The sequence below is a fragment of the Heteronotia binoei genome, chromosome 21 (genome assembly GCF_032191835.1).
Source record: "Heteronotia binoei isolate CCM8104 ecotype False Entrance Well chromosome 21, APGP_CSIRO_Hbin_v1, whole genome shotgun sequence".
NCBI classification, from domain to species: domain Eukaryota; kingdom Metazoa; phylum Chordata; class Lepidosauria; order Squamata; family Gekkonidae; genus Heteronotia; species Heteronotia binoei.
The window spans coordinates 101,415,481-101,440,701 of record NC_083243.1 but is presented as its reverse complement, the minus strand read 5'-3'; the positions used below and the strand labels follow the sequence as shown (position 1 = coordinate 101,440,701).

Below are 25,221 nucleotides of genomic sequence, written 5' to 3'. Positions count from 1 at the left end.
AGGATCACTCAGATCTCAATGAATTTTTAGCTGAATCTTGACCTCAGGAGAACTCAGAGGAGATTACTTCTGAACCAAGTATCTGTCTGTGCATCAGTCTGCCTAGAACCAGTCTGCTGTGTCTATGACAGTTTCTAGATATCTGACTAGGGTTTAGGGCTGTCCTCTTAAAAGTTCTTCACTCCAGTTATTGGGGAAGATGAAAAGTGGGCACTTATGAAAACCATACTAAACAAAATTAGAGAAGTCCCTTCAACCACATCACACTCAAAAAGTCCCACCTGAGTCTATATTAGGAACGACATTTGGTTTTTGCGCTGCCTGTTCCCGGTTCAGACTCTCTCTCTTTCTCTTCCTCCCTTCTGTCTGTTTTTAAAGGCCCCGATCCGCAGTATTCTCATTTGTCAGCTCGGGATGAAGTCGGACGGAATCTGTCCCTTGCTTTGCCCGTCTTCACCCGCTCAACCGAGAAAAGGTGTGGGGGGGGGGAGGGGGGAGATCGTGGAAGGTGAGCACGAAGGCTGAGGGTCCTTTCTTTAAATAAAATAAAATAAATCCCAGTGTTTCCTCAAAACGACTTAAGAAGGCGATGGAGGAAAGGCGAAGCAGCAGATAAACGGTTTACTCCTAAGGTCGCAATCCAGTGGGTCCGGACCCTTTCCTGAGCCGCGGCCCCGGGCCCCTGGCTCTTCTGTGCTTGGGAACTGGCGCTCTACCCACTAAACCACAATTCTTTCGGGCGTGTTAGCAGCCTCCCGGGGCCTCTGGGGCGTTTCTGGCGGCGCCGCGTTCAGGACGCGAGAAGGCTGGCCAGGGGAAACGCCGCGGAGGCAGCGGGAGAGTTCTGGCCCTCCACCTCTTTCTCAGAGTCGCCCACGATTTCTTGCGCTCGTTCCGGTTGTTCGCTTTGCAGTCCTGCCCACGTGAAGTGTAGAGGCCGCCGGCGGGCTAGAGTTGGGATTGGGAAGGGAAGGACAGGCAAGAGCCCCCCCCCCCTCATCGCCCCAACCGCCTGACCCTCAGCCTTCGCCCCGAAAGGCCCCGCCAGCCGCAGCGCCCCAAAGCGCCCGGAGGCCGCCGGTTTCTCCTGCCGCCCCCGCCCCCCCCCGCCGCCTTCCCTCTCCCGCCCGCCCGCCTTAGCCTAGGCCGCTACCGACCTTCCTCGAGAGCGGAGGAAGGCCGGCGGGAGCCCGGCGAAGGAAGCGCCTGCTGGGGCTGCTTGGCAGAGCGAAGCGGCTGGCCCGGGGGACCGCGCCGGCGCTGGCCGAAAGAAGAGCTGCTTGCCCTTGACGGGCGCCTCCGACGCCGACCCGTCGCTCCGGCCTTCAGGTGCCACAAGCCGGGAGCCGCTCCGGGGAGGCCAAACCTTGGCGGCCACTAGGGCGGATCTCTCCAGGAAAGCTCCTTGGAGGCGCTTGCTTGCCGGCGGGCATGTGCCAAATGGGGCCCGGGGCTCGAAGCCCATGGCGTTTGAGCTGCTGCCGGTGTCGAAATATCTACCCCCCCCCTCCGACTCCTGCTGCGAATAAAGTTTTTGCTACTCCCTAAATCGCTAGCGCATACATCTGCGATCTAGACTTCTCTTTCATGGAAGCAAATAGAGAGAGAAATTCCACCAGACCCCAGTATCAGTGCACCATCATACCTCCGGCACGCACAAGTCTTCTATTTCTTTCCTCACTAACCAGTTTCAAGTCAGTACTGACTCCTCTTCTGACTCAATAACCAGTTTTACCAACGCAGGTGGCTTTCATTAAATGCCCTTGTCCAGCTCCCCCTCCACCAAACCACATCACACGAAAGGTTAGCATGTGCTAAAAAGAACACTTCTAAAGTAGGAATCGGCACTAACGCTGGTAGGGAGTTCTGCCATTATCAATTGGGGGAGGATGAAATGTAAATCTGCTATTCTGAGAGGAAAATAACGATAATAGAAGCTGCCTACATTTTTTGAACGTCTCATACAGCTTTTAAATATTTTAAATACTAATTGTAATGAAAAGTATTATAAAAACCCATTGATCCTAAGCATATTTGCTTAAAAGTCAAGCCCTGTTTATTTCCCCGGGAAATATTATTCACTCCTGGGAAACGTACTTCCAATGAGGCATTAGTCAAGGCCGCTGGTGTAGATGGATCTGGCCCTTCCTTTTGCACGCATAACGACCCGAAACCAATGCTCCCTCCAAGCTGTGGAGTCTTGTCATCAAAAATTCTACCTTCGTGAGCTCCTGTATAAAAGTTGTGAGCTACTGCCTAAATTAGTTTGCTCTGGGGTCATCCTTACTGAGCTGAGACAAAGACGTGTGAGCCGGAGGCTAAAAAACGGTGAGCTAGCTCACACTAACTCCGCTTAGAGGGAACGCTGCTCCTACCAGATTCATCCGGAATTGAATCCAAGTATTTTGAACCAAAGCAATGGGATCCCACATTTGGAAGTCTGTCGGTTCAGGAACTGGGTGTAGCGAGACCCTTGGTGAGCCAGCGGGATTACCATCGCTGCTCTCCAAGTCTTGTAGCGGAGGCCAAGCCCCAGCAAATGCTTATTTAAACAGATCCAGGGCAGGTGTGGAAGAATATTTTTAAGAGGAGCACTTCCCGCGGTCTGCTGATTTATCGCTTCGAAATTCTCAGGGAAGCGACTGGGAAAAGAAGGCACTGGAAGGCTAACGGCATTTCCTGGCGCAGGTGAGCCTGTGCTTGCGACTGGGGACCCGGGAGCTTCCGCTCCGCCCGCCTGTGCAGGGCTTGGGCGAGGCGCGGGTCCCCTGGGACTGCGGGAGAAGCCGCGCCGAAGGTCTGGGCCCGGGACCTGGGCAGCGCCAGGAATTCGAGTTAGCCTCTGAACTAGCTAGCTGGACATCTTGGGGGACCTAAGACGCCCCCAGCAGAAGTCAGCTGCCCTCTCCCCCACACTCTGAACCTGCTGGAGGATGGCTTGGGAACTTCATCGCCAATTCGAAGCGACTCCGCTTTTCCGACTGGCAGTACGGGAAAGCAATCCTCTCTGGCTCCACCCTCCCACAGTGACCCAAGACCTGTGCCTTCCGATCTCCTTTCCCCTAACCTAAGGCATGTGGACAGTCTCCTTGCATCCAAGCAGAGGAAATGAACAGAAAACCTGCTGTTGAACCATAAGGAGAAGCAGAGGTCCGGTCCTGTCATAAAATTAGGACTGATCGAGGCTTGCTGAGGTAGTCTGTCCCCTTTAACAAACCGATCCACCGTTTAGTTCGGTGCCAGTGTGATTCCCTTTGAAATCAACAGGATTTAACTAGGTCAGGAGGAATAAAGTTACACAAGGACAACGTTTCTAGACTGGGAAGTGCCCGCGGTGGTAGAGAGGATTCTGCCACCTTCCTTTCTATGTGGACGTATATAAGATTTCAAGGGGGGTAGGCAAACAGAAATCGCATTTATTTTGATTTCTTCAGCTCCAAAGGAAACGGAATTTCAAACTCCCCCCGCCCCCAGTCTCCAACATTTCCCAGCTGCGGAGCTCCCCAGGTCTACAATTACAGAGCTTTCTTTTTACAGGGGCCTTCACGCTGGGTTTTCTCCGCTCGCGTTCTTGAGGGGCTTAGCAGCAGAGAGGTTAGAGTTTCCATAATCCCAGTCAGAGCCCCTCTGCTCTCTGCAGTCTTTTCCTGCGCGCTTGCAGTGGATACGCAACTGCGCCACACAATTTGCCTAGTACTTTAACTGTCTGCCTGTAGATAAGATGGCCAGAGATTTCCCGGGAACCCGGCGGCGGGAAACAAACCCAGCATTGTCGACCTAGCTTAGACTGTCCCGATCGGCTGGTTTGTCTGCGTTTGAGTTCAGCGGCACCCGGAGAAGCGTATCTGGAGAAATGTTTGTGCACTCCAAAGCTTATGCCCAGAATCAAACGTGGTTGGTCTTCGAGGTGCCCCTAGACACAAACTTCGTTCTGCTGCTTCAGACCAACGCCGCTACCCGCCGGGATTTGTCGATGGCAGTGAACGAAGCCAGGGAGCGCAGGAAGAAATTGGGATCTCTTTGCTGCCCCGGTGATGGGTGTCTGGTTAACGCAACACCCACCGGCCCTATCGCTTTCCCTCCGGCCAGAAAACACTTCTCGCCTTCAGAAGTCTTTGGCAATGGGAAGGGGGCAGAGGAAGGAGAGGGCTGCCGGCTGCTTCGGCCTAGGCTCACCTACATCTGGAGATGAGGAGAAATGCGTGAAAGAGCCGGGGAGGGAAAGAAAAGGGTCAAGGCAGCGCAGGGAAGAGCCGGCCAGGGCGGAGAGTCAGACTGGGGCGGTGTCCTGCGTAGACTTGGGGGGGGGCGGGGGATTCGCCCTCACCTCCGCATTCCCTTTGGAATGCGACTGGGTGACCTTGCCCGACTTGACAAGGGTTGTTGGGAAGACGTACTGCGGAAAGAACTCCAGGCACTGACCCTGCCCTCCGGAGCTTCTGACAAGGCCCAAATGGCTGGCTGGGAAGACAGAGAGGGACGCAGACTCCTGTCTCTCCGGGGAGGGGGGGGGTGAAGAGTATAAGGAGGGGGAAAGGCCACCCGCTATTCAGGATGCGAAGTACCGTCAGATCCAGGTACGGAGCAGTCAGATTCTTCTTCCCTGTTGTTGGGCTCGATTCTTCCTGGGGAGCTAGTTAAAGTCCCGCTCGCCCGAAGCGACTGAGCCAAAGTGATCAACTAAGGCTGGATCGTGCCCACGGATTCAGTCGATTCACTGTTAGACACGACCGATTATGTTTGTGCCGGTGATCTGTGGCTGGGGCCGATGTCCATTTTAACTATGGGAAGAGGGGAAACGAATTTCCCCTTCAGATTTGAGTCCTGCCAGTTAAGGATACAAAAATTCATCACTTTCCTGGGCTCCAGAACACTGAGGACGGCAGCCTCCGATCCTGAATACCTTTACTTACAAGGGAGTCTCACTGAAACCAAGGCGATTTTCTTCTTAGTAAGCATCTTTAGGCTGGGCGACGGGGGTGGGGGGAGAGGGGGGGAGAGAGAAAACTGAGGGCGCTAATGTGGCTTGGGGAGGAGGACAAGGCGGAGAGAGCACAAGAGAGAGCTAATTCTATTGTCACTTCCCCTTATCGCTAAATGACGCACCCACGCTAATAATCGCCTAAGCAAACAGTTGCCTGCAGTTTAAACTTCCTCCTTCAAGCGTCGCCAGACGGAATCCGGGTTAGCGCTATCCCGGCCCTGCGGGCGCCAAATTCAGGCGGAGACGCTCTCTGTGTTGCTCAGCGCCTGCGGTGGGACTGTCCCAAGTGCGGCGGGGCAGAAACCCTGGGCCCAGCTGCAACTGGGGCAGCCAGCGGGAGAGGAGGGCAGCTCCCCCCCCTCCAGTCTCCTTGGAAGAAGCTGAGGGGGCGGACGGGACAGGACGCGACAGAGTTGCCGCCCTCTATTTTGAGGAGGGACACCAGAAGCCGGGCAGCCGGCCCAGGTATCACCCGCTCGGCCACCACTCAGCAGACAGGGAGCCCGAGCTTCGGAAAGCCCTTCTCAGCCACTCACGGAAGGGGCTGCTGCTCGTCCTGGACTCCCTAACCCCCCCTGTCCCGAGCTCTCCGCTTGGAAAGATCTGGCCCAGCTGGGAGGACAGGACCGCCGCCCCCTGGGACGGGGGAGGGGAAAACAGCTGAGAAGAAGTTCTTGCAGTCCGCTTTCAGACCAGGGTTCTTGGGTTCTAACCCCAGGACGGGCTGGGGAGGGGGGTGCGTTGTGTGTTGGCCCTCCTAAGGGAGCTCCCGCGGCTCCCACCCCATGTGCGCTGCCTAGTCCGGTCTAGCCGCCTCCCCCCACCCCCGAGGCACAGCGAAGCCCTCGGGATGCCATGGTGGCACGCTCCAATGCAAGGGCAGGAGGGGGGATCCTAAACCCGCATCATCCCCCCCCCCAACAGTACAGTGTAAACGGGACTGACTTGGAATCTGCCTACGGAGTGTCGGGGTGGGGTGGGGGCCTGGCCGGGCCGGGCCGACCCGATTCCGGGGACTCACCGAAACAGGAGAGCTGCAGAGCTCCGTTGTGGCCGCCGGGGTCCTGCAGGGGCTTGAGGCTGCCGCCCGGGGGGCTCTTGCAGGGGCCTCCTCGCTGCACGTAGAGCGGCGGCGGCGGCGGCGGGGGCTGCGGCGGCTGCGGGTGGTACTTGCTAAAGGAGGCGGCGGCCGAAGCCGCTTGCCCGCCGGCGACGTCCAAGGCCGGGCATTCCGCCTGGCCGTAGCGGCTGCGGCACTTGGGGCTGCTGCTGCTGGTGCTGCCGCCGTTGCTGCTGTCGCCGAAGCCGCTTTGCCCTTTGCTGGCGAGGAACGGGGGGCTGAACTTGTCGCTGCCGCCGGGAAATGCCCTAAAAGGCGAGGAGTCGTCGGTGCTGCCCTGCGAGGCGGCGTTGTAGAAGGAATCCATGGCAGCCGCCGCCGGCTCGCAAAACGAGACGCAACTCTCGGCATTCATGCCGCCAATTAAAAGGGCCCTGCAGTGTCCTCCGGCTGCCCCACCAGGCGCTCCTCGCTCTCTCTCTCTCTCGCCCGCCCGCCCTCCCTCGCCCCCCCTCGCTCACCAGCCCGCAGCTGGGCCCGCCCGCCCGAAGAGGCCTCGGATGTGCTCCAAAGGCAAGGCGAGCATCTCCCCCCAGAGCCTGCGAGACAGGAAAGGGTTTCCCTCCCTCCTCCTCTCGCCTCCCTCTCGCTCTCTGACTCGTCTTAGCTCGCGGACTGATGGAAGTAAGGAGGGGGGACCAAAAACCTCCTCGAGGAACTCTTCTGCCTCCCCCCTCTTCCTCTCTTCCTCCTCCTCCGGGGCCTCCCCCCCCCCGCCTTTCCCTCGCTCATCCAGACCCCCCCCCCCCTTCAGCACCAAACCGGCTGTCTCCCGGTGACCGCGAACCAAAGCGGAAGCTGGAAAAAAAAAGATGGAGGGGCGCCCCGGTGCGTTATTATTATTTTTAATTTAAAATTTCAAAAATAAACAATAGCAAATAATCAGATGCAAGGAGAAGGGAAGTCATCGGCCACATGACAGTAATGTCACTGGGGAATATGAACGTGAGGATCTGGGCAAGGCGGAAGAGCCAGGAGAAATGCCATGTTCGCGATGCTACCGTCTCGGTTCACTCTAGCCCTCGCCGCCCTCTAGCCCTTCTTGGCCCGCCAGCGGCAGAGTCAGAGTCCGGGGCTCTCCTTCAGCCCGCAGCCCCCTGGGGCCCTCCTAGGAAGAGCTGCATCCAGACACCTCCCCCCTCCCCATTTCTTTCGCAGCCAGCCTTGGATCCAGAAGGGCAATCTTGTTTTGCTCGGCGGCAGGAAAACATCCCCTTAGGACCAACAGTCACTTTTCCGCGATCAAATGGCCAGCCCCCCTCCCCCCATGCCCTTCTGCTGGGGTCGGGAAGGGTGTCTGTGCCGGGCTGAAACTCCTTCATGGGCAGAAAGGCAACATGAAGTCCGCTTTCCCGTCTCTCTCTCTGTTGCGGTCGGGAAGAGCTGCCCTGGTTGAATGGCTGCCTGACTGGAGGGCACAAGCCCCTAGAAGAAACAACTGCCCGGCAGCCTGATTTCCTAGACCGGAGGAGGAGACATTGGAAGGATTTCTTTGTCCCTGTAAGACTATCGGGTCCATGGACTGTGGTCTTATAACACAGTAGTCTGGTGCTGCTCATGGTTTTACTTGAATTAAAGCCCCCCCGGGGGGGGGGTTGCCAGCCGCGATCCGAGGGAGTCTGCTGGCCCGGGACCGGCTGCAGCAGCCTCTTTGCCTTAGCGGATGCCGATGCGCCAGCGCCCTCCCCACTTCATTGGCAGGAGTTGCCCTCGGCTGTTCCAGGTCTCCCAAAGGGGTCCTGGAAACCAGCTCGGCTTCGCCACGTTCCGCCTTCCTTCCCCGCTTTAACTCCTGCAGTCCCTTCGCGCTCTATTTCCCCCCTCTCCCTTTGTAATCCCTCCTTTTCCCATCTCCACATCTGGTTTCCATTGCGCGCGCTCTCTCTTGCTCGCTCTCTTTCTTTTACCTTGAAGTTTTCAGTAATAAAGATATTACGCAAACGGCATCCGCGGCTCCTCACTTAGAGGGATTCTTAACCCTTTCCTCGCACAGGGTCACCACTACTCCAAAGACTGCAACACCCCACACCCCACGACGGCTTTTGGGCTGGGGGGGGGGGGTCGAGGCAGGCATCCTGAGAATTGCCGCCTCCACAGCATTCGTATGCCTCGAAACGAACCCCAGCGAGATCTACTGAAAAGGACTGGGTAGAGGTTATTGTGCAGATTGCAATTCAGTGGGGGAAACAGAATCGTTGGGAGGAAATGCCGCTGCCTCAGAAGCTGGGATGCAGAGCAAGACAGCGATTGCAAAGTCAGTTTTAGCAAAACGAAACAAAAGTCTTCAAGACTAACAACATTTGTTTCAATATCAGCTCCACAGCTCACTTCCTTAGATGTGTGGAAGGAAATGACAGACAGGCAGATGTGAGCAAATTAAGCAAAGGCTCTTGTCTCTCAGTTTATTATGATGAGGAGTCCCACTGCGCCTAAGGAACGAATCGATTTCAATCGGGGGAATTCAGCGGAGCAGGGTGGGAAAGCATCTCCCCAACTGCAAGGGCTTGTTGCTCCTAAGCCGCTGTGCTGCCTGATCCGCACCCCAGGAGAGTCCAGGTTGGGGTCCAGACCCGGCCCCGCTCCAAGAGCCCTCGAAGGTCAAACCCTCTAGAATGGGCTCAGATGCCAGCCCTTGTTCAGCCACGGGCGGAAGAGGCTCTCTGGGCCAGCTGAGAAGGAACCCTCAGAGGCCCGGCCGCTTTCCCAAGAGGACTATTTGGTCTGATCGAAACCCTGCTCTTATGCCTTGAAGGCTTAACGGGTCGGTGGATCGCCAAGTGTGGGGCACGGACGCTCCTGATTTCCGAGAGGGAGGGAGAAGAAGCCCCGCGGAAGTGGCCGGGGACCGTCTTTCAGCCCCTCTCCTTCCCCAGAGGCCCCTCTGCTGCTCTTGGCGATGGGAGAGGAGCCCACCGGCCTCAAAGAGGCCGCGCAGCTAGTCCTTCTCGGGCCGGGCAGAGTCCGCGCAGGTTTCGGATCCAAGAAGGCTTCCCGCGGCTTTTGCTGCCTTCGTCTCTTTATTACCTGCTTAATTCTTTCCTCGTTTCCCCCGGGCCCCCCTCCGCCTCCCTGACTGTATTCCCCTCTCGCTCACCCTCAAAGCTCCCTCTCTCCGATGACTTAACACAAAGCAAAGCAGCTCGGTGCGCTCGAGTCCTTTCTCAAATGCGCCTCTGGACCGGCAGTGGGGAATCCGCCGGCAAACCAGGCAAGTCGTGGGGCTGAGGAAGGGGGAGAGGCAGGCAGGCCCCCGGGCGCCGGGAGGATCGCAGCTGCGCAGCCTTGAGGGGGGGGGTGTATCTGCGGCTTCCCCCCTCGGCTGGGTTCTAAGGAGCCGGGGAAGGAGCGCTGGGCCCCGCCGCCCAACCAAAGAGAGTCGCCGCTGAGTCCCACCGCCAAGCAAGGAGAGGCGCCACCCGGTCCTTGGCATTCAGTGGGCCACTGGTCAGAGCTCAGTGGCAGAGAGAACGGGAGTTGGAGAGAAAGACTATGGGATGATGATGATGATTATGATGATAGTAGTAGTAGTAGTAGTATAGCTATTGTCAAAAGGAAAATTGAACTATTCAAATTGTAAATTTTATTTGTTTGCTAACTGCGTGAAGAAAGTAACAAAGTGACGTCAGAAGCGCCTTTTCTTTTAGTTTGTGCCTGCAGAAATCGAAATCTTACATTAAAGTTAGACTCTAAAGGCCTCAGCAGTTCTTATCTTAAAGTAAATATATTTAGATTCTGTGTGCCAGATAAAGCGAATCGTTCAGTAGCTGGGACAGAAACGCATTTCTGCGAGGCTCCAACATTTTGAGATTAGGACTGCCATTTGGAGGAATAAAGTTCCTCTCTTATCCGTGGGTCTTGTTTTACACCAAAAGAAGACATTTAGGTATAAAGGGGCTCAGTCCTCCAGTCTGAGGGGCTCAGTCCTCCACTGTGCTAAATACACACTTACTTCCAGGTGAGTGTCAATGAAACCAGGTTATCGGTTTCCATGTGAACAGCTAGCGCCGGGCATCGGTTGACCTGTATCTCTAGATCGTGCTGCAAGGCAGAATTCTGCGCCTTGAGAAGAGAGGGAAAAGGGAACCCAATGCAAACATGAACAGGATTTCTACCACGTTTGAGTCCAGTGGTATCTTTAAGGCCAACACAGTTTTATTCAAGGTGTGAGCTTTGGTGTGCATGCACACTCCCTCAGACACTATACTCCAACTTTGTCCTGCTGCTTCAAACCAGCCGGGCTGCTCATCTGGATTTCTACACTAACTCCCAGCTTTCGCCCTCATTTCTTTCCCCAGAAATGTACCAACCTATTTTGTTTTTAAGGTTGCGACACGACTCTTGGAAGACCGAGCCTTAGAAATGTCTCAGAAGCCAGCCATTCTCCGCACCAAATTTTGTCACGGGCGGAAGCCAGTTTTTATTGTCACAGTCCTTTCAAAAAGTAATCGGTGTAAAACTAAGTCTAGAACGGAGAAACTCCTGTATTCCAGAGGACTAGCAGTGAACCCTGTCCAGCGGAGAGATTCAATTGAAACAAGGTTTCCTGTTGTTTTTTGTGAAAGGGCTTTCCGGGGAGTCGATGTTTCAATTTGCATGTCATTCTGGCGCCCCGAGGAAAAACATGCCGCAGACCTCAGCCGCATTGCCCATCTCCTGACAGGATGCTCAGAAAGCCGAATTCACCACAGATATAATACTAATACTAATAATCCGGGGAAAACCAGTTTCAGGGTCTTCCTGTTGTTTTTGAAGAAAACGCCAAACAACAAAGAAGCGCAGAGAGAGAATCTGGGTTTTCGCCAGGATGAAAGAAAGAGAACTAAGATTTCCCCCTTTTACATCATTATGGTGGAGGGAGCGATGGCGAGAGGTTGGGGGAGGGGGGCGAGCTTTCGGGCAGCTGTGCTGCTGAAGCCCCATTGGTGGGACCAGCAGAGGTGTGATGATCCAGATCACTGAGAGGACGACTGCCCGGAGCCTCTTGCATCCCGACCCGGTCAATGTAAGTGAATCGCTCTGTTTTGCCCGCCTGTGGATACTGCAGTTTTTACTGCCCTAATTCCACAGTACTACTAAGCAGTAGTAACTACCAAGTAGAGCTTTGGCCCCGAACAGCAGCCTCAGCCAGCAACCCCACCCCGCTGAGTCTCAGGCGGTGCCTGGGTTTCCCCCGTCGGCATTAAGGGCCCCTGTGCTGGGTGGGCAGCCTGCAGAGCCACTTTCCCACACTCTCAGGCAGGCCTCTTTCTGCCGCTTCAAGGGGTTCTCGCTGAACTGGGTTGGCTCTGCCTGCTCAGAGAAAAAGCACTTGCGAGGAACCCCCAGCCACAGGTAGGCTGGAGCGAGGGAGAGAATGGCATCGGCAAAGGGCACTCAGTATTTGGATCTGAGCCAGATCCGAAGTAGGCCCTTCAGGGGATTTTCTTCCGTGTAAACTCCTGGAGGTTTCGTTGTTCCGTTATGTTTATGCAGGAGCATCACCATTTCAGAAGCTCAAACCAAACAAAAGTCCCGGCCTCCCAAGAGCTTTCCTTTTCTGAAATGAATGCGAACACCTTTCAGATTCAAGGCCTTCTTTCCAGTCGGTAAAAACCAAGGCAAAGGGGTTCTTAGTGTTGTGGGAACTGCTGTCAATCGGCTTGGGCCGCCTCCTTAAAGACCCAATAGCCTTTCAGACGCAATTCTTTCGGAGTCTCCCTAATTTCCTGGGGGGACCATTCCTTGGGAAACCAGCGAGGCGCGGGAAAGGCCAAGACAAGGATGAAGAGACGTCCACAGGGGCTTGGGGAATCTCATGGCTCCAGGACTGTGTAGTTGCCCGAAAATGGTTTCTTTTGGGCCCATCGGTATAAAACGCCTCATGGTGTGGGAGGTCAGTGGACTTTATTGTATTGCTTATTGGATGTCTCCTACTACTTGTTTGCAATTTTTTACATTGTGTCGTCTTCCTTGAGTCTAGGTGAGAAATAAAGTAAATAAAAGGCAACACCTATGGCTTTATTTACTCTAGAGTAAATCCCACCGAAGAGCCCCGTGGCGCAGAGTGGTAAAGCTACAGTACTGCAGTGGGAGCCCTCTGCTCACTACCTGAGTTCGATCCCAGCGAAAGCTGGTTCAGGTAGCCGGCTCCAGGTTGACTCAGCCTTCCATCCTTCTGAGGTCGGTAAAATGAGTACCCAGCTTGCTGGGGGGAAAGTGTAGATGCCTGGGGAAGGCAATGACAAACCACCCCTTAAAAAGTCTGCCGTGAAAACGTTGTGAAAGCAACGTCACCCCAGAGTCGAAAAGGACTGGTGCTTGCACAGGGGACTATTTTTACCTTTTTACCTAAATCCCACCGAATTCCTGAGTTTGCTGTTGGTGACTCAGATATGTCCACTTTGTTCAGGCCTCTGGCAAAACCGTGGGAGTTTTATCCATGCAAAGGGCACGTGCCTGCTTGAATTTGTGTCTCTAGTAAAGGCAGGTAGCTCGGGAATTTCCCGCGGAGTCCGGCAGCAGGTGCTTGAACCATTGCAACACAATCTTCACACTGAGCCGCAGGGCCGCAAAAGTCCTGGGGAGTTCCTCCAGTCTCCCGGACCAGCGTGGCATTTCCATAGGAAGTAGGTTGCAGAACTTCCGGTTTGTGGCCTTGCAGAAGAACGGTGTGGCTTTCGGCCTTCCTCTACATTTCCTAGCGGCGCCTGTGCCTTTATGTGCACATGCCCGATGGGACCCAAGTGGATTCTTCTGATCTGTCCTCGCAAGACTGTTATATCTCTAGTGACAAAGCCTCCCTTTTTCTGCCTGAAAAAGAGAATCTCTTTTCTGGCTACTAGAGAAGCACAGAAAATCGGAAGGGGCCCGGTCTCGCCTGTGTCACAGAGGCAAGAAGAGGAGAGCAAAGTCAGGCCAGGGGCACATGTAGGCCCACCTTAATGCCTTGGCGGGATCAAAACAAACCCCCTCCCCCGACTCTATCACTAGTAAGGGGCACTTGGGGGGCACATCCGCGGAAATGATCTGCCAGACAGAATTGACAAGGAGGCCCCAGGATGGCTTTATTTGGAAGTTAATACACGGCCAGGCCGGTGGTAGGAGAGGGTGGGCTCCGGATAGAACTCAGGATTGGATCATGAAAGACTCCTCAGATCTGCTAAGGATCCCGAATGACTTCGCCCGGTGGCGTCTTCTGCCTTGGCCCCTCTTGTCTCTCGCCCAGGGGGCATTCCCGGCCTCCTGGTTCCCGGCCCTTCCCCTCCAGGGGTTTTTCGCCCCCCCCCCCCAGAGGCGAAAGGGGCAGAGCCCCCTCCTTTTCGGTACCTGCTGCTGACACCCGAGCGCTGCGGTCACCTATTTTTATCCCGCGGCTGCAGCAAATCCCCCACCCGGCGGGGCCATGCTGCGCGGAGCTGCCAAGGCCGAAGTTTCCCTCGTGCGGCTTTATTTGTGCCGAGGCTCGCTTAGCAACGCCCCGCCGCCCCACCCGGCCTTGGCCCTGGACAGCCGAGGAGGCTTCGCAGCGCCTGCCCTGCGCAAGCAGGTTGGAAAGGATCCGGGAGGGACCGAGCCTGTGGTGGAAGGTCTTCCGCAGGGGCCAACTGCCGGGTCCCGGCTTAGGAGCCACGAGGTGAACCCCCCCCCCTCCCCAGAAGACAGGCCCTGCTGCTCGGCCTGGTGGTCCAGGTAGCGGAGCATCTTGTCTCTCTGGGGGACCAACGACTCTCTCTCTCCCTGGCCCCTCTCCCGAAACAAAGAGGCAAACCCCTGGAGACCCCATACCCAGGACAGTCCACATACACACGGAGGGCGGGGCGAGACAGAAGCTTGCTGCGACATCTACAGCCAAGTGCACAGCCTGTGGGATGGGTACCATTTCTGTCCAACAGCATGTGCTGTGGCTTCTCCAGGTATTCAGAGACATCCTTTGAACACCACAGAATTTCAGGGCGACCAAATGTTTGTTTCGGGAGGTGGCCCACCTTCTCGAGGCCCCTGTCATTGCTTTCCAAGCACTCCCTTGCAGTCTAGACCTGGGGGGAAGATTGCCCAAACTCCTTCCACCTCCAAACATTTTTGAAGATACTTTTTACATTTTAATTTTGAATATCCTTATTCCTAGGCTCCCTTTTTAACAAGCTTTTGGTCGTATCCTGGAAACCTTCCATCACTTGATTTGTTAAATCGCTTCCACCAAACCTAGTGTGGCACATCACTGTATTCTTACCAAGCCAGATCAAGCCGCCAGACCAGAGCCAGGATTTGAACCCAGGTCTGACATGCTAGCTACCATACCACACCAAGTGGAAGCCAGCGCATTTAGATGCCAGGTGACCTGTTGTGTAGGATCTTCCATATCTCCCATCCAGCTGCAGGCCTCATCTAGAATTGTCCGGAGTGGTGTTCCAAAGACACAAGTTTCAACAAGTGTTATACAAAGTTAAACCACCGTCAGGTCAATAAAGGTTTGGGGGTTTTAAAAATGGAATAATATATTTATATGATCCATTTGAAAAAGTGGTCTTTCAAACGCTTTTGATTTGAATGGGACTTCGCACGCACTTTACATGTTTAACCATCCCATCGAAACCCCTGACTTCTATTTGAGCTCTGGGCGGGTCTTACTCCCAAGTCCGATGGCATAAGACTGTAGCCTGTGGGCGACATGCTTAATTACTACAAACTAATCAATATTTTTCCAATAGATTCAGTGGGATGATAAAGTAGCACACTTACTCGAGGGTAGCACACTTACTCGAGGGTAAACCATATAGAATTACTAGGAGACTTCTTTCGGATTCTTGCCCATCATTTTTCAGTGACCTCCTTATTAAACAAAGCATGGGCTAAAAGGCAGCCTCTCGCTCTTCCAACCCCGCGGCCTGAAGGAGGCTAGTCAAGCTGCCCCAGCCGGTGATTGAGAAGCTCCACCCACCATTTCCACCCGGGTGGCAGACTTTCTGTGGCCGTTTACTGGCGGGGAACTCGGAACATGTCCATGTGCGCTGGAGACACGTTCCACATAGGGTGACCATAATGTCTGAAGGCCAGCCAGGGACAACGGGGGGGGGAGGCAGGGGTGTGCGCGCGCGCCGCCGGAAACAGGAAGTGACGTCACTTCCGGTGACGTCATGCCACCACCGGAAACAGGAAGTGGCATCACTTCCTGTGACATCATTTTCCCCGCGTCACCTGCCGGAAACGGGAAGTGACATCACTTCCTGTGACATCATTTCCCCCAAATGACATCATTTTCCCTAAATGCCACTGCCGGAAACAGGAAGTGACTTCACAGCACTTCCTGTGACGTCCCCAAAAATCCCCCAAATATCACCGCCGGAAACAATTTTGTTCTCAAATCCTGTATATACTTCATCAGTATATGGGATAAGGCACTTTCTCAACTGTGCTGCATAATGCAGCCTATTTATTTTGTCCTGTTGGCTCTGTTGGCTCTATCTGCGCCACCTTCATCACTTTCGGGGTGTGGATCCCCCAGTGGGGTGGTCTCCCGACTCCCTCCGCTGACTGTTTCTGATAGCCCTGCGCCCCCTCTTTCATTTGAAATGTGTCCCGTGCGGGTGCCACCCTCCCGCCGGGAGATGCCGCAAAATGAGCCCCCTTGAGGCTTATGGCGGCAGGGCTCGGGGGAAGCGAGCTAGACTGCTGTTCTTTTGAGGGGTTATAGAGTGTTTCGAGCCCGTCCCTGTGGCATCAGTCCCATCGTTGTGGGACCCAGGGGGCCGGCGCAGCGGCACGCCGAAGCAGCCTGTCACTAATAACACAGGTCGAGATGCAGGACAGGAACCTGGAAGTGACCGACAGGCTGCTTCAGCGTGCCGCTGCGCCGGCCCCCTGGGCCCCACAATGATGGGACCGATGCCACAGGGACGGGCTCGAAACACTCTATAACCCCTCAAAAGAACAGCAGTCTAGCTCGCTTCCCCCGAGCCCTGCCGCCATAAGCCTCAAGGGGGCTCATTTTGCGGCATCTCCCGGCGGGAGGGTGGCACCCGCACGGGACACATATCAAATGAAAGAGGGGGCGCAGGGCTATCAGAAACAGCCGGCGGAGGGAGTCGGGAGACCACTCCACTGGGGGATCCACACCCCGAAAGTGATGAAGGTGGCGCAGATAGAGCCAACAGAGCCAACAGGACAAAATAAATAGGCTGATTTATGCAGCACAGTTGAGAAAGTGCCTTATCCCATATACTGATGAAGTAAATACAGGATCTGAGAACAAAATTGCACTAGAAGACACAAACACAAAGCTCCCTTACACTGAATCAGTGCTTGGGTCCACCAAAGTCAGTATTGTCACATAAGAGAAGCCCTGTTGGATCAGGCCAGTGGCCCATCCAGTCCAACACTCTGCGTCACATAAGAACATAAGAGAAGCCCTGTTGGATCAGGCCAGTGGCCCATCCAGTCCAACACTCTATGTCACATAAGAACATAAGAGAAGCCCTGTTGGATCAGGCCAGTGGCCCATCCAGTCCAACACTCTGCGTCACATAAGAACATAAGAGAAGCCCTGTTGGATCAGGCCAGTGGCCCATCCAGTCCAACACTCTGTGTCACACTTAAGAACATAAGAGAAGCCCTGTTGGATCAGGCCAGTGGCCCATCCAGTCCAACACTCTGCGTCACACTTAAGAACATAAGAGAAGCCCTGTTGGATCAGGCCAGTGGCCCATCCAGTCCAACACTCTGCGTCACATAAGAACATAAGAGAAGCCCTGTTGGATCAGGCCAGTGGCCCATCCAGTCCAACACTCTGTGTCACACTTAAGAACATAAGAGAAGCCCTGTTGGATCAGGCCAGTGGCCCATCCAGTCCAACACTCTGCATCACACTTAAGAACATAAGAGAAGCCCTGTTGGATCAGGCCAGTGGCCCATCCAGTCCAACACTCTGCGTCACATAAGAACATAAGAGAAGCCCTGTTGGATCAGGCCAGTGGCCCATCCAGTCCAACTCTCTGCATCACATAATAAGAACATAAGAGAAGCCCTGTTGGATCAGGCCAGTGGCCCATCCAGTCCAACACTCTGCGTCACATAAGAACATAGGAGAAGCCCTGTTGGATCAGGCCAGTGGCCCATACAGTCCAACACTCTGTGTCACACTTAAGAACATAAGAGAAGCCCTGTTGGATCAGGCCAGTGGCCCATCCAGTCCAACACTCTGCGTCACACTTAAGAACATAAGAGAAGCCCTGTTGGATCAGGCCAGTGGCCCATCCAGTCCAACACTCTGCGTCACATAAGAACATAAGAGAAGCCCTGTTGGATCAGGCCAGTGGCCCATCCAGTCCAACTCTCTGCGTCACATAATAAGAACATAAGAGAAGCCCTGTTGGATCAGGCCAGTGGCCCATCCAGTCCAACACTCTGCGTCACATAAGAACATAGGAGAAGCCCTGTTGGATCAGGCCAGTGGCCCATACAGTCCAACACTCTGTGTCACACTTAAGAACATAAGAGAAGCCCTGTTGGATCAGGCCAGTGGCCCATCCAGTCCAACACTCTGCGTCACATAAGAACATAAGAGAAGCCCTGTTGGATCAGGACAGTGGCCCATCCAGTCCAACACTCTGTCACATAAGAACAGAAGGAAGGAAGGAAGGAAGGAAGGAAGGAGGGAAGGAAGGAAGGAAGAAAGGAAGGAAGGAAGGAAGGAAGGAGGGAGGGAAGAAAGGAAGGCCACCCCCAACCGCCAGCCCCCCCCCCGCTTTCGGCACCCTTACCTACGGCGGCGGCGAGTCCAGCGGCGGCGGCAGCGGCGGCGAGTCCGGCGGCGGCGGAGAGGCCTTTCCGATGCCCTCCCGGGCCTCCGCCAGCACGGGGGGGGGGGGGTGGTAGAGGCCGGGGAAGCGTCGGAAAGGCCCGCGGTGGTCGCTGGAGGGCCTCCAGCGACCCCCGCGGGCCTTTCCGACGCCCTCCCGGGCGGAGGAGGACAGGGGGTGGGGGTTTCGAGCCCCGGGAAGTGTCGGAAAGGCCCGCGGGGGTCGCTGGAGGGCCTCCAGCGACCCCCGCGGGCCTTTCCGACGCCCTCCCGGGCGGAGGAGGACGGGGGGTGGGGGTTGCGAGCCCCGGGAAGCGTCAGAAAGGCCCGCGGGGGTCGCTGGAGGCCCTCCAGCGACCCCCGCGGGCCTTTCCGACGCCGTCCCGGGCGGAGGAGGACGGGGGGTGGGGGTTGCGAGCCCCGGGAAGCGTCGGAAAGGCCCGCGGGGGTCGCTGGAGGCCCTCCAGCGACCCCCGCGGGCCTTTCCGACGCCCTCCCGGGCGGAGGAGGACGGGTGTGGGGGTTGCGAGCCCCGGGAAGCGTCGGAAAGGCCCGCGGGGGTCGCTGGAGGCCCTCCAGCGACCCCCGCGGGCCTTTCCGACGCCCTCCCGGGCGGAGGAGGACGGGGGGTGGGGGTGGCGAGCCCCGGGAAGCGTCGGAAAGGCCCGCGGGGGTCGCTGGAGGCCCTCCAGCGACCCCCGCGGGCCTTTCCAACGCCCTCCCGGGCGGAGGAGGACGGGGGGTGGGGGTGGCGAGCCCCGGGAAGCGTCGGAAAGGCCCGCGGGGGTCGCTGGAGGGCCTCCAGCGACCCCCGCGGGCCTTTCCGACGCCCTCCCGGGCGGAGGAGGACGGGGGGGTGGGGGTTGCGAGCCCCGGGAAGCGTCGGAAAGGCCCGCGGGGGTCGCTGGAGGCTCTCCAGCGACCCCCGCGGGCCTTTCCGACGCCCTCCCGGGGGGAGGAGGACGGGGGGTGGGGGTTGCGAGCCCCGGGAAGCGTCGGAAAGGCCCGCGGGGGTCGCTGGAGGCCCTCCAGCGACCCCCGCGGGCCTTTCCGACGCCCTCCCAGGCGGAGGAGGACAGGGGGTGGGGGTTGCGAGCCCCGGGAAGCGTCGGAAAGGCCCGCGGGGGTCGCTGGAGGCCCTCCAGCGACCCCCGCGGGCCTTTCCGACGCCCTCCCGGGCGGAGGAGGACGGGGGGTGGGGGTTGCGAGCTCCAGGAAGCGTCGGAAAGGCCCGCGGGGGTCGCTGGAGGCCCTCCAGCGACCCCCGCGGGCCTTTCCGACGCCCTCACGGGCGGAGGAGGACGGGGGGTGGGGGTTGCGAGCCCCGGGAAGCGTCGGAAAGGCCCGCGGGGGTCGCTGGAGGCCCTCCAGCGACCCCCGCGGGCCTTTCCGACGCCCTCCCGGGCGGAGGAGGACGGGGGGTGGGGGTTGCGAGCCCCGGGAATCGTCGGAAAGGCCCGCGGGGGTCGCTGGAGGCCCTCCAGAGACCCCCGCGGGCCTTTCCGACGCCCTCCCGGGCGGAGGAGGACGGGGGGTGGGGGTTGCGAGCCCCGGGAAGCGTCGGAATGGCCCGCGGGGGTCGCTGGAGGCCGCTGGAGGCCTTTCCGACGCCCTCCCGGGCGGAGGAGGACGGGGGGGGGGGGTTGCGAGCCCCGGGAAGCATCGGAAAGGCCCGCGGGGGTCGCTGGAGGGCCTCCAGCGACCCCCGCGGGCCTTTCCGACGCCCTCCCGGGCCTCCGCCGCCACCGCCGGGCCCCGTGCGCGGGCGGGGAAGGCGGCGAGTGAGGGAGGGAGCGTCCCTGCGCGTGCGCAGGGCGATCTGCGCACGCGCAGGTTCGCTCCCTCCCTCACTCGCCGCCTTCCCCGCCCGGGCGCGCGGCCCCCGGCTCTCTGGCTGGCTAAACCGGGACCTCAAAATGGTCCCGGTATACCCAGCCCGGGAGCCGGGAATTGGGGGCCAGATCCGGGAAAGTCCCGGGAGACCGGGACGGTCTGGCCACCCTAGTTCCACAGCAGATCACAATATAAAAAGAGCTCGGAAGGTTTGGCTCAAATCAAGCCCTAATGCCAAACCCAAGAAGAAGCATCCAGAGAGCTGGACACAGAAACCAGATGCCTTGGGTAGGAACACACTACCGCTGTAGTCTCTCATGCATGCAACTTGACCTACCTACCTTCCTTCCTTCCTTCCTTCCTGGTGCCCTAAAAATGAGCGGGTTTCTTAGAGCAGACGTTTTCGTGGAAGAAAGCCTCCCTTTCTTCAAATGCAGGAGACGTGTGCTCCGCTCAAGCCTCTTATTTCGTGCATCCAGTCAAACCTACACCTTATTTGAAAGTTCTAAGACAGGTTTCTGGTGCTCAAGGTGATTTACAAGGATCATTGTTTCTTTCCCATCGACAAATCGCATTCGTTAATAAAACCAATAAAGCTGTTATGCCCCGAGCCTCTGCCTGTTTCCTCGGAAGTAGGTCCCTCTTTCTCTGTTGGATTTATTCCCATCGAAGCGTGTATAGGACTGTAGTCTGGGTCTTTTGTTTTATTTCATTTATAGGCCATCTTTCTCCCCAGTCGGAATCCAGCGCACCTAACATTGTTCTGCTTGCCTCCATTTTGTCCCCACAACAACCTTGTAAGGTGGGTGGGGTTGCGGGGGTGCGGCTGGGGCAGCCTTGCATGGCAGAGCGGGATTCCAGCCTCTCTTTCAAGCCGGGCTCCTCCACTCCCCCAAGCTGGCTTTCCATCTCTGAAGAGCGCTCTCCCCACCCCGCATCCCGGCTAGGGCAGCAGATGTGCAGCGCCATCTTAACTCTCACGCTCCGAGCCAGTGGCCTTCCTTTCAGCAAAGTGTGCCTGGGGCAGCACTGCTGCTCTGCTGCTTGGAGCCGGGACAGGGAAAGTGCAGAGCGAGACTCGTCTGCAGCCTTTCTTCCCCAATCCAGTGCCCTCGGAGCCTCTGCTGTTCGACACATTTTGCCCGTGGACTTCAAGCGGTTCGGTGGGCTTGCCTTGACTTAACCCGTTTGCGCATCCCAGGGTCCTTCCTCCGGTTTCCCTCTTGGGCTGGACCTTTGGTTTCGGGGAGCTTCTCTTCCCGGCTGCCATGCAGTCCTTCATCCGCTAAAGGTGAGATCAGATACCGCCACACAGCTTGTGCTGTGGAGGACTCCGGCTGAAGGCCCAGCCAGGTAGCTGAGAATGGTTATGCCAGAGGAAATCTGGGTCTTGAATTCTGACCACCCCAAATCGCTGTAGCTAGCAAAGGGGGAAACTGGCTGTTTTAATCCCACCCTTCCTCTGCACTAAGCAGACCAAGCTTCCAAGTCGCCGACTGGTCCTCAGAAAAATTCCAGAAACAAGAGTCACATAACACCTTTTATTGGGAGTAACCTTTTTATTAGGATCAACCTAGTAAAACAGGGAGCATCACAAAACAGTGCGGGAGCTACTGCTGCAGAGCTGGGTCTGAGCCACCGGCCCCGAGAGAGCCTTTTTTCTTCCCCTCCCCACCCCGCCTTCGAATTCTGAACATCCAGTCTGATGAAGAGAACTTGAAAGCTTAGATGTTGTTTTGTGCCATCTTGGTTGGTCCCAATCAAAGCTTGTTTGTTCACCAAAACAAACAAAAGGTTTGTTCATTAAAATCCAAATGTCAAAACACTCCAATGTCCACAGAGAGAGAGAGAGAGAGAGAGAGAGAGAGAGAGACTTATATCCAAGGATTTCATTCTGACTAAATTGTACAGATCGAGCCCGATGGAAAGAATCAGACATCTCGAGAAACGGAGAACAATCGCCAAGCTCCACTCCACCAGGGAACTGCAGGACTCAACGCAAACGTGAACCAACTATCAGTTTAAAAGGGTGGAGGAGCTACTGCTTAGCTTGTAGCTTGTAGGCAACTCCTTTTGAGCCATGTACAAATCCTTACAACAGCCCTGTAAAGTATGTCAGTATTACTCCCCTGACAGATTGTCTCAACAAAATTATATCGCTCTAGCTGATTGCCTTTACAGAAAGGACCTCAAAGGTTTGTCTGATAAGCACACAGTGCATTCGCCTGCCTTGCAAGTTACAGACCCTCTGACAGAAGACGTCTGGGCCTTGTTGAATTAGACCGATGCCACGGAAACTAAGCAGGGTCAGTCTTGGTAAGTGGTTGGATGGGCGATCACCAAGGAATTCTGGATCACGACTAGGGGCGCTTTCATAGACAACTAAATAAGGCACTTTCAATCCACTTTACAAGCGGATTTTACTGTATGAAATGGCAAAATTGACTTGCAAACGGTTGCTGAATGGATTGAAACCGCGTTATTCTGCAGGTGTGAGAGCGCCACTAGATCAGGGGCACAACCTTTGGGTCTGACAGATCGGAGATGATATACCCCCACACTCTCTACGAATCAGGTATACCTCCACTGTAATGTTTGAAGAAGTTTTGTTTCACTGTATCTGAAGAAGTGTGCCTGCACAAAAAAGCTTATGCTTTGAATAAAACTTCATTGGTCTTAAAGGTGCCCGTGGACTCAAACTTCTTTCGGGTATACTTGAGTCTTGAACTGTGAGCATTTAGGATTCAGGAGGCTGGGCAAATTATTTCGGGAAAGATGGGAGACTCTGCAAGCTCACTGAAATAGACAAGAGCTGTCAGGAGGATCACAGCTTAATGGTGCTTTTTCTTAGCTCCTTTTCAATCTTTAGGAAACTTGAGCGGGCCCCTTTCCACACGAAATGAGCCCGTGAAAATTATTGAAGCCCACGTTTCCCATGAGCGGAAGGCTGCTCACAAATAATATCAGAAAAATAACAATTGACAATTTCTTTATGTGAGCGAGGAGCGCACAAACACTGGCGCAGCGTCATCTCCCCGCAGACTATCAGGGCATGCCGGGTCTCCAGGGACAGGTAAAGGCTGACCTCATTTGCTAAGCGTGTTCTGCAGCAACTCAGGGGCCACTCTCACGAAGATCCTGAGCTTCCCGGTTTCAGCTCGCACATATTTTGTTCATGGAAGCAGCACCAGTCTGATCTCGTCAGATTCCAGAAGCTCAGCAGGATCGGCCCAGTCCGATGGGAGAGCAAAGTACCAAGAAATACTCGAGTGGTGAGGTGGAACCACCTCTACACCCCTTGCCTTGCTCTATTAAGTCGGCTGTGACTTGACAGCAGAAAAGACTACTCCAAGCTCAAGGGCCTCTACCTTTTGGCGCCTGTGGGCATTTCTGGCATTTGAACAAGGGGGAGTGAGTGTGTGTGGGGGGGAAGCAGAGTCCATCAAAGTTACTGCCAAGGGGGGTACTTGGGGACAATCACCAAATTTTGGGTGAGGCAAGTCAAGCCTCCTGCTACAATTGAGGCGGCTGTTTCCCAATCGGTGAGGTCTTTCCTAGGCTCTTGTCAAGTAACTCCTGCCACAACAAGGTGGCAAAAAACCACACCGCGTCTTTGCAGGGGCAGGGAAGCAAGCGGGGGCCAGTAAACTCATCAGAGAGTGCCATGGTGCTCAGGGGCAGGGGGTGTGCTTCTTGTGTGTGTGTGTGCACAATACTGTGGGGAAACATTCCCTTAAATACGGTTGGGAAAGGTATTTACTTTTTTTTTTTTTTTAAGATAGCCGGGCTTTCTCACCAAGACCTGAGACGTCTCTGCCTGGTTTCAGTGGAATTCATTCCCAGACAGACTGCATAGTATAAAAGGTACCAATCGTTCAACACCTATTCTAGTCGAAGGGAGGAGAGGCCGATGGTTTGGGCAGTAAAAAGGCTTTTCTTTGGTCCTTTTATTGTTTCCTATTATCCATCACACTCATTCCTCCCAACAAAAGGTACAGCTATTGGAGGGGGGGGGGGACTTTATCATAATGTCTATTTTTTTAATTTATTTATTTATTTATTTATTTATTTATTTATTTATTTATTTCATTCGATTTATATATATCATATATGATCTACAAGATACACACTATATTATATTACATTACATTACATTACATTATATTATATACAGGATATATATAGTATTTATACCTGACCAAATGAGCTTTGACTAACCAAAACAATGCTTTGACTAACCAAAGCTCATATCCTGGAAAAACTTGTTGGTCTTTGAAGGTACTATTGGACTTGAACTGTGTTCTTCTGAGTCACAGTGGCCATTTTTTCTACTAAAGTCGGGCTGCTTTGCTCTTTTTCCGAGTTTTGCTCTGTTTAGAAATTGTGGGTTTACTATTGTGTACGGCAAAGGGATTGTAGGTACCTGAAAAACCAAATACGGCTTTGAAGAGACAATAAGCAGTTGGCAGGCAACAATGGCCTCTGTTTTGGATAATCACTGCCTGGTAGCAAAACCCCCTTCTTTCCATTTTTAGGCATTCTAATCACACATACAAAATTACTCAATGTGGTCCCTAACTGGCTGCGAAGACAGTAGGGACTGGTAAAACCCTCCTTACCACAGCCTGTAATATGCACTTGTTAAAGTTTAAAGAGGTTTAAATAAGAGAACAGGCCCTATAGAACGATTGTAGATCCGGCTGTTTACATATTTTGGAAATGCACTTTATGGAAAAGCAGCTATTGCCTGTATCTATTGGAAAAACCCGTGTTTAACGCTTCACAAGCTGGCTTTGCAGAATTAGTACTTTAATAAGGCCTGAAATCACAGTTATTAGAACGCTGCCACCTGTAACAAACAACCCACAATTTAAAGAGGTTCCTTTCTCTTTTTCTTTCTTTTCTGATTTGGCTGAGAGCAAACAAACCTTCTGGGGCAAGACAGCCTCAGAGCTACATAGGTTTCCTGTATCTAGATGGGGTGCCGCTATTGGAGGCCACGGTTTCTTGTGGCTTTAATGGAGAACACAGATGTCCGCAGCCCCTTGAAACCACCAGCATCTGTGTAGGAGGCTTCAGATCAAGCCCTCAAAGTCCAATTGTTACAAGTGAGCTGGACCGCAGCCAGCACGTGGAAAACGAGAGTCCTGAAGTAGTATAAGGGGACATTACAGCTGCCTCTTCCTCATTGGTTGGCCAAGGTCACAAGGGGTGGGGTCAGTGCGAAGCTTGCCTCGGCCATTGGTCTATGGAAATAACCAGTGTGAAGACGGCAGGAACTGTGGTCAAAGCCAGGCCTAAACCGCGCATGACCTTCTCGAAGGTCGCTGGAAGCAGCAAGGCAATATTGGCAGCAGCTGCCGCCACACATATGGCATTTGCCACCCTGTTAGGGCATGTCCAAACCCTGGGAATTTCACCCTTCCCGCTTGCCAGGGAACACAAGACAAAGAGGGCATGGGAGACAGTGGGGAGGGGAGGGAAATCGAAGGCCTTTTGTCCATGAAGGAA

The 25,221-nt window shown here is 55.1% G+C and overlaps 1 protein-coding gene across 2 annotated transcripts in view; it reads right to left on the bottom strand.

The window, feature by feature from the left end:
• ALX4 (ALX homeobox 4) overlaps positions 1–25,221 on the bottom strand; it is a 189,206-nt gene that overhangs the window by 80,523 nt on the left and 83,462 nt on the right. Inside the window, exon 1 of one of the 2 annotated variants that reach the window (XM_060262641.1) lies at positions 6,006–6,485. The exons of the other annotated variant lie outside the window; for it this stretch is intronic. Coding sequence (XP_060118624.1) covers positions 6,006–6,459 — 454 coding nt within the window. The 5' untranslated portion in view covers positions 6,460–6,485. Of the gene's footprint in view, positions 1–6,005; positions 6,486–25,221 lie in introns of those variants that run through there. 2 annotated transcript variants of the gene reach the window in all.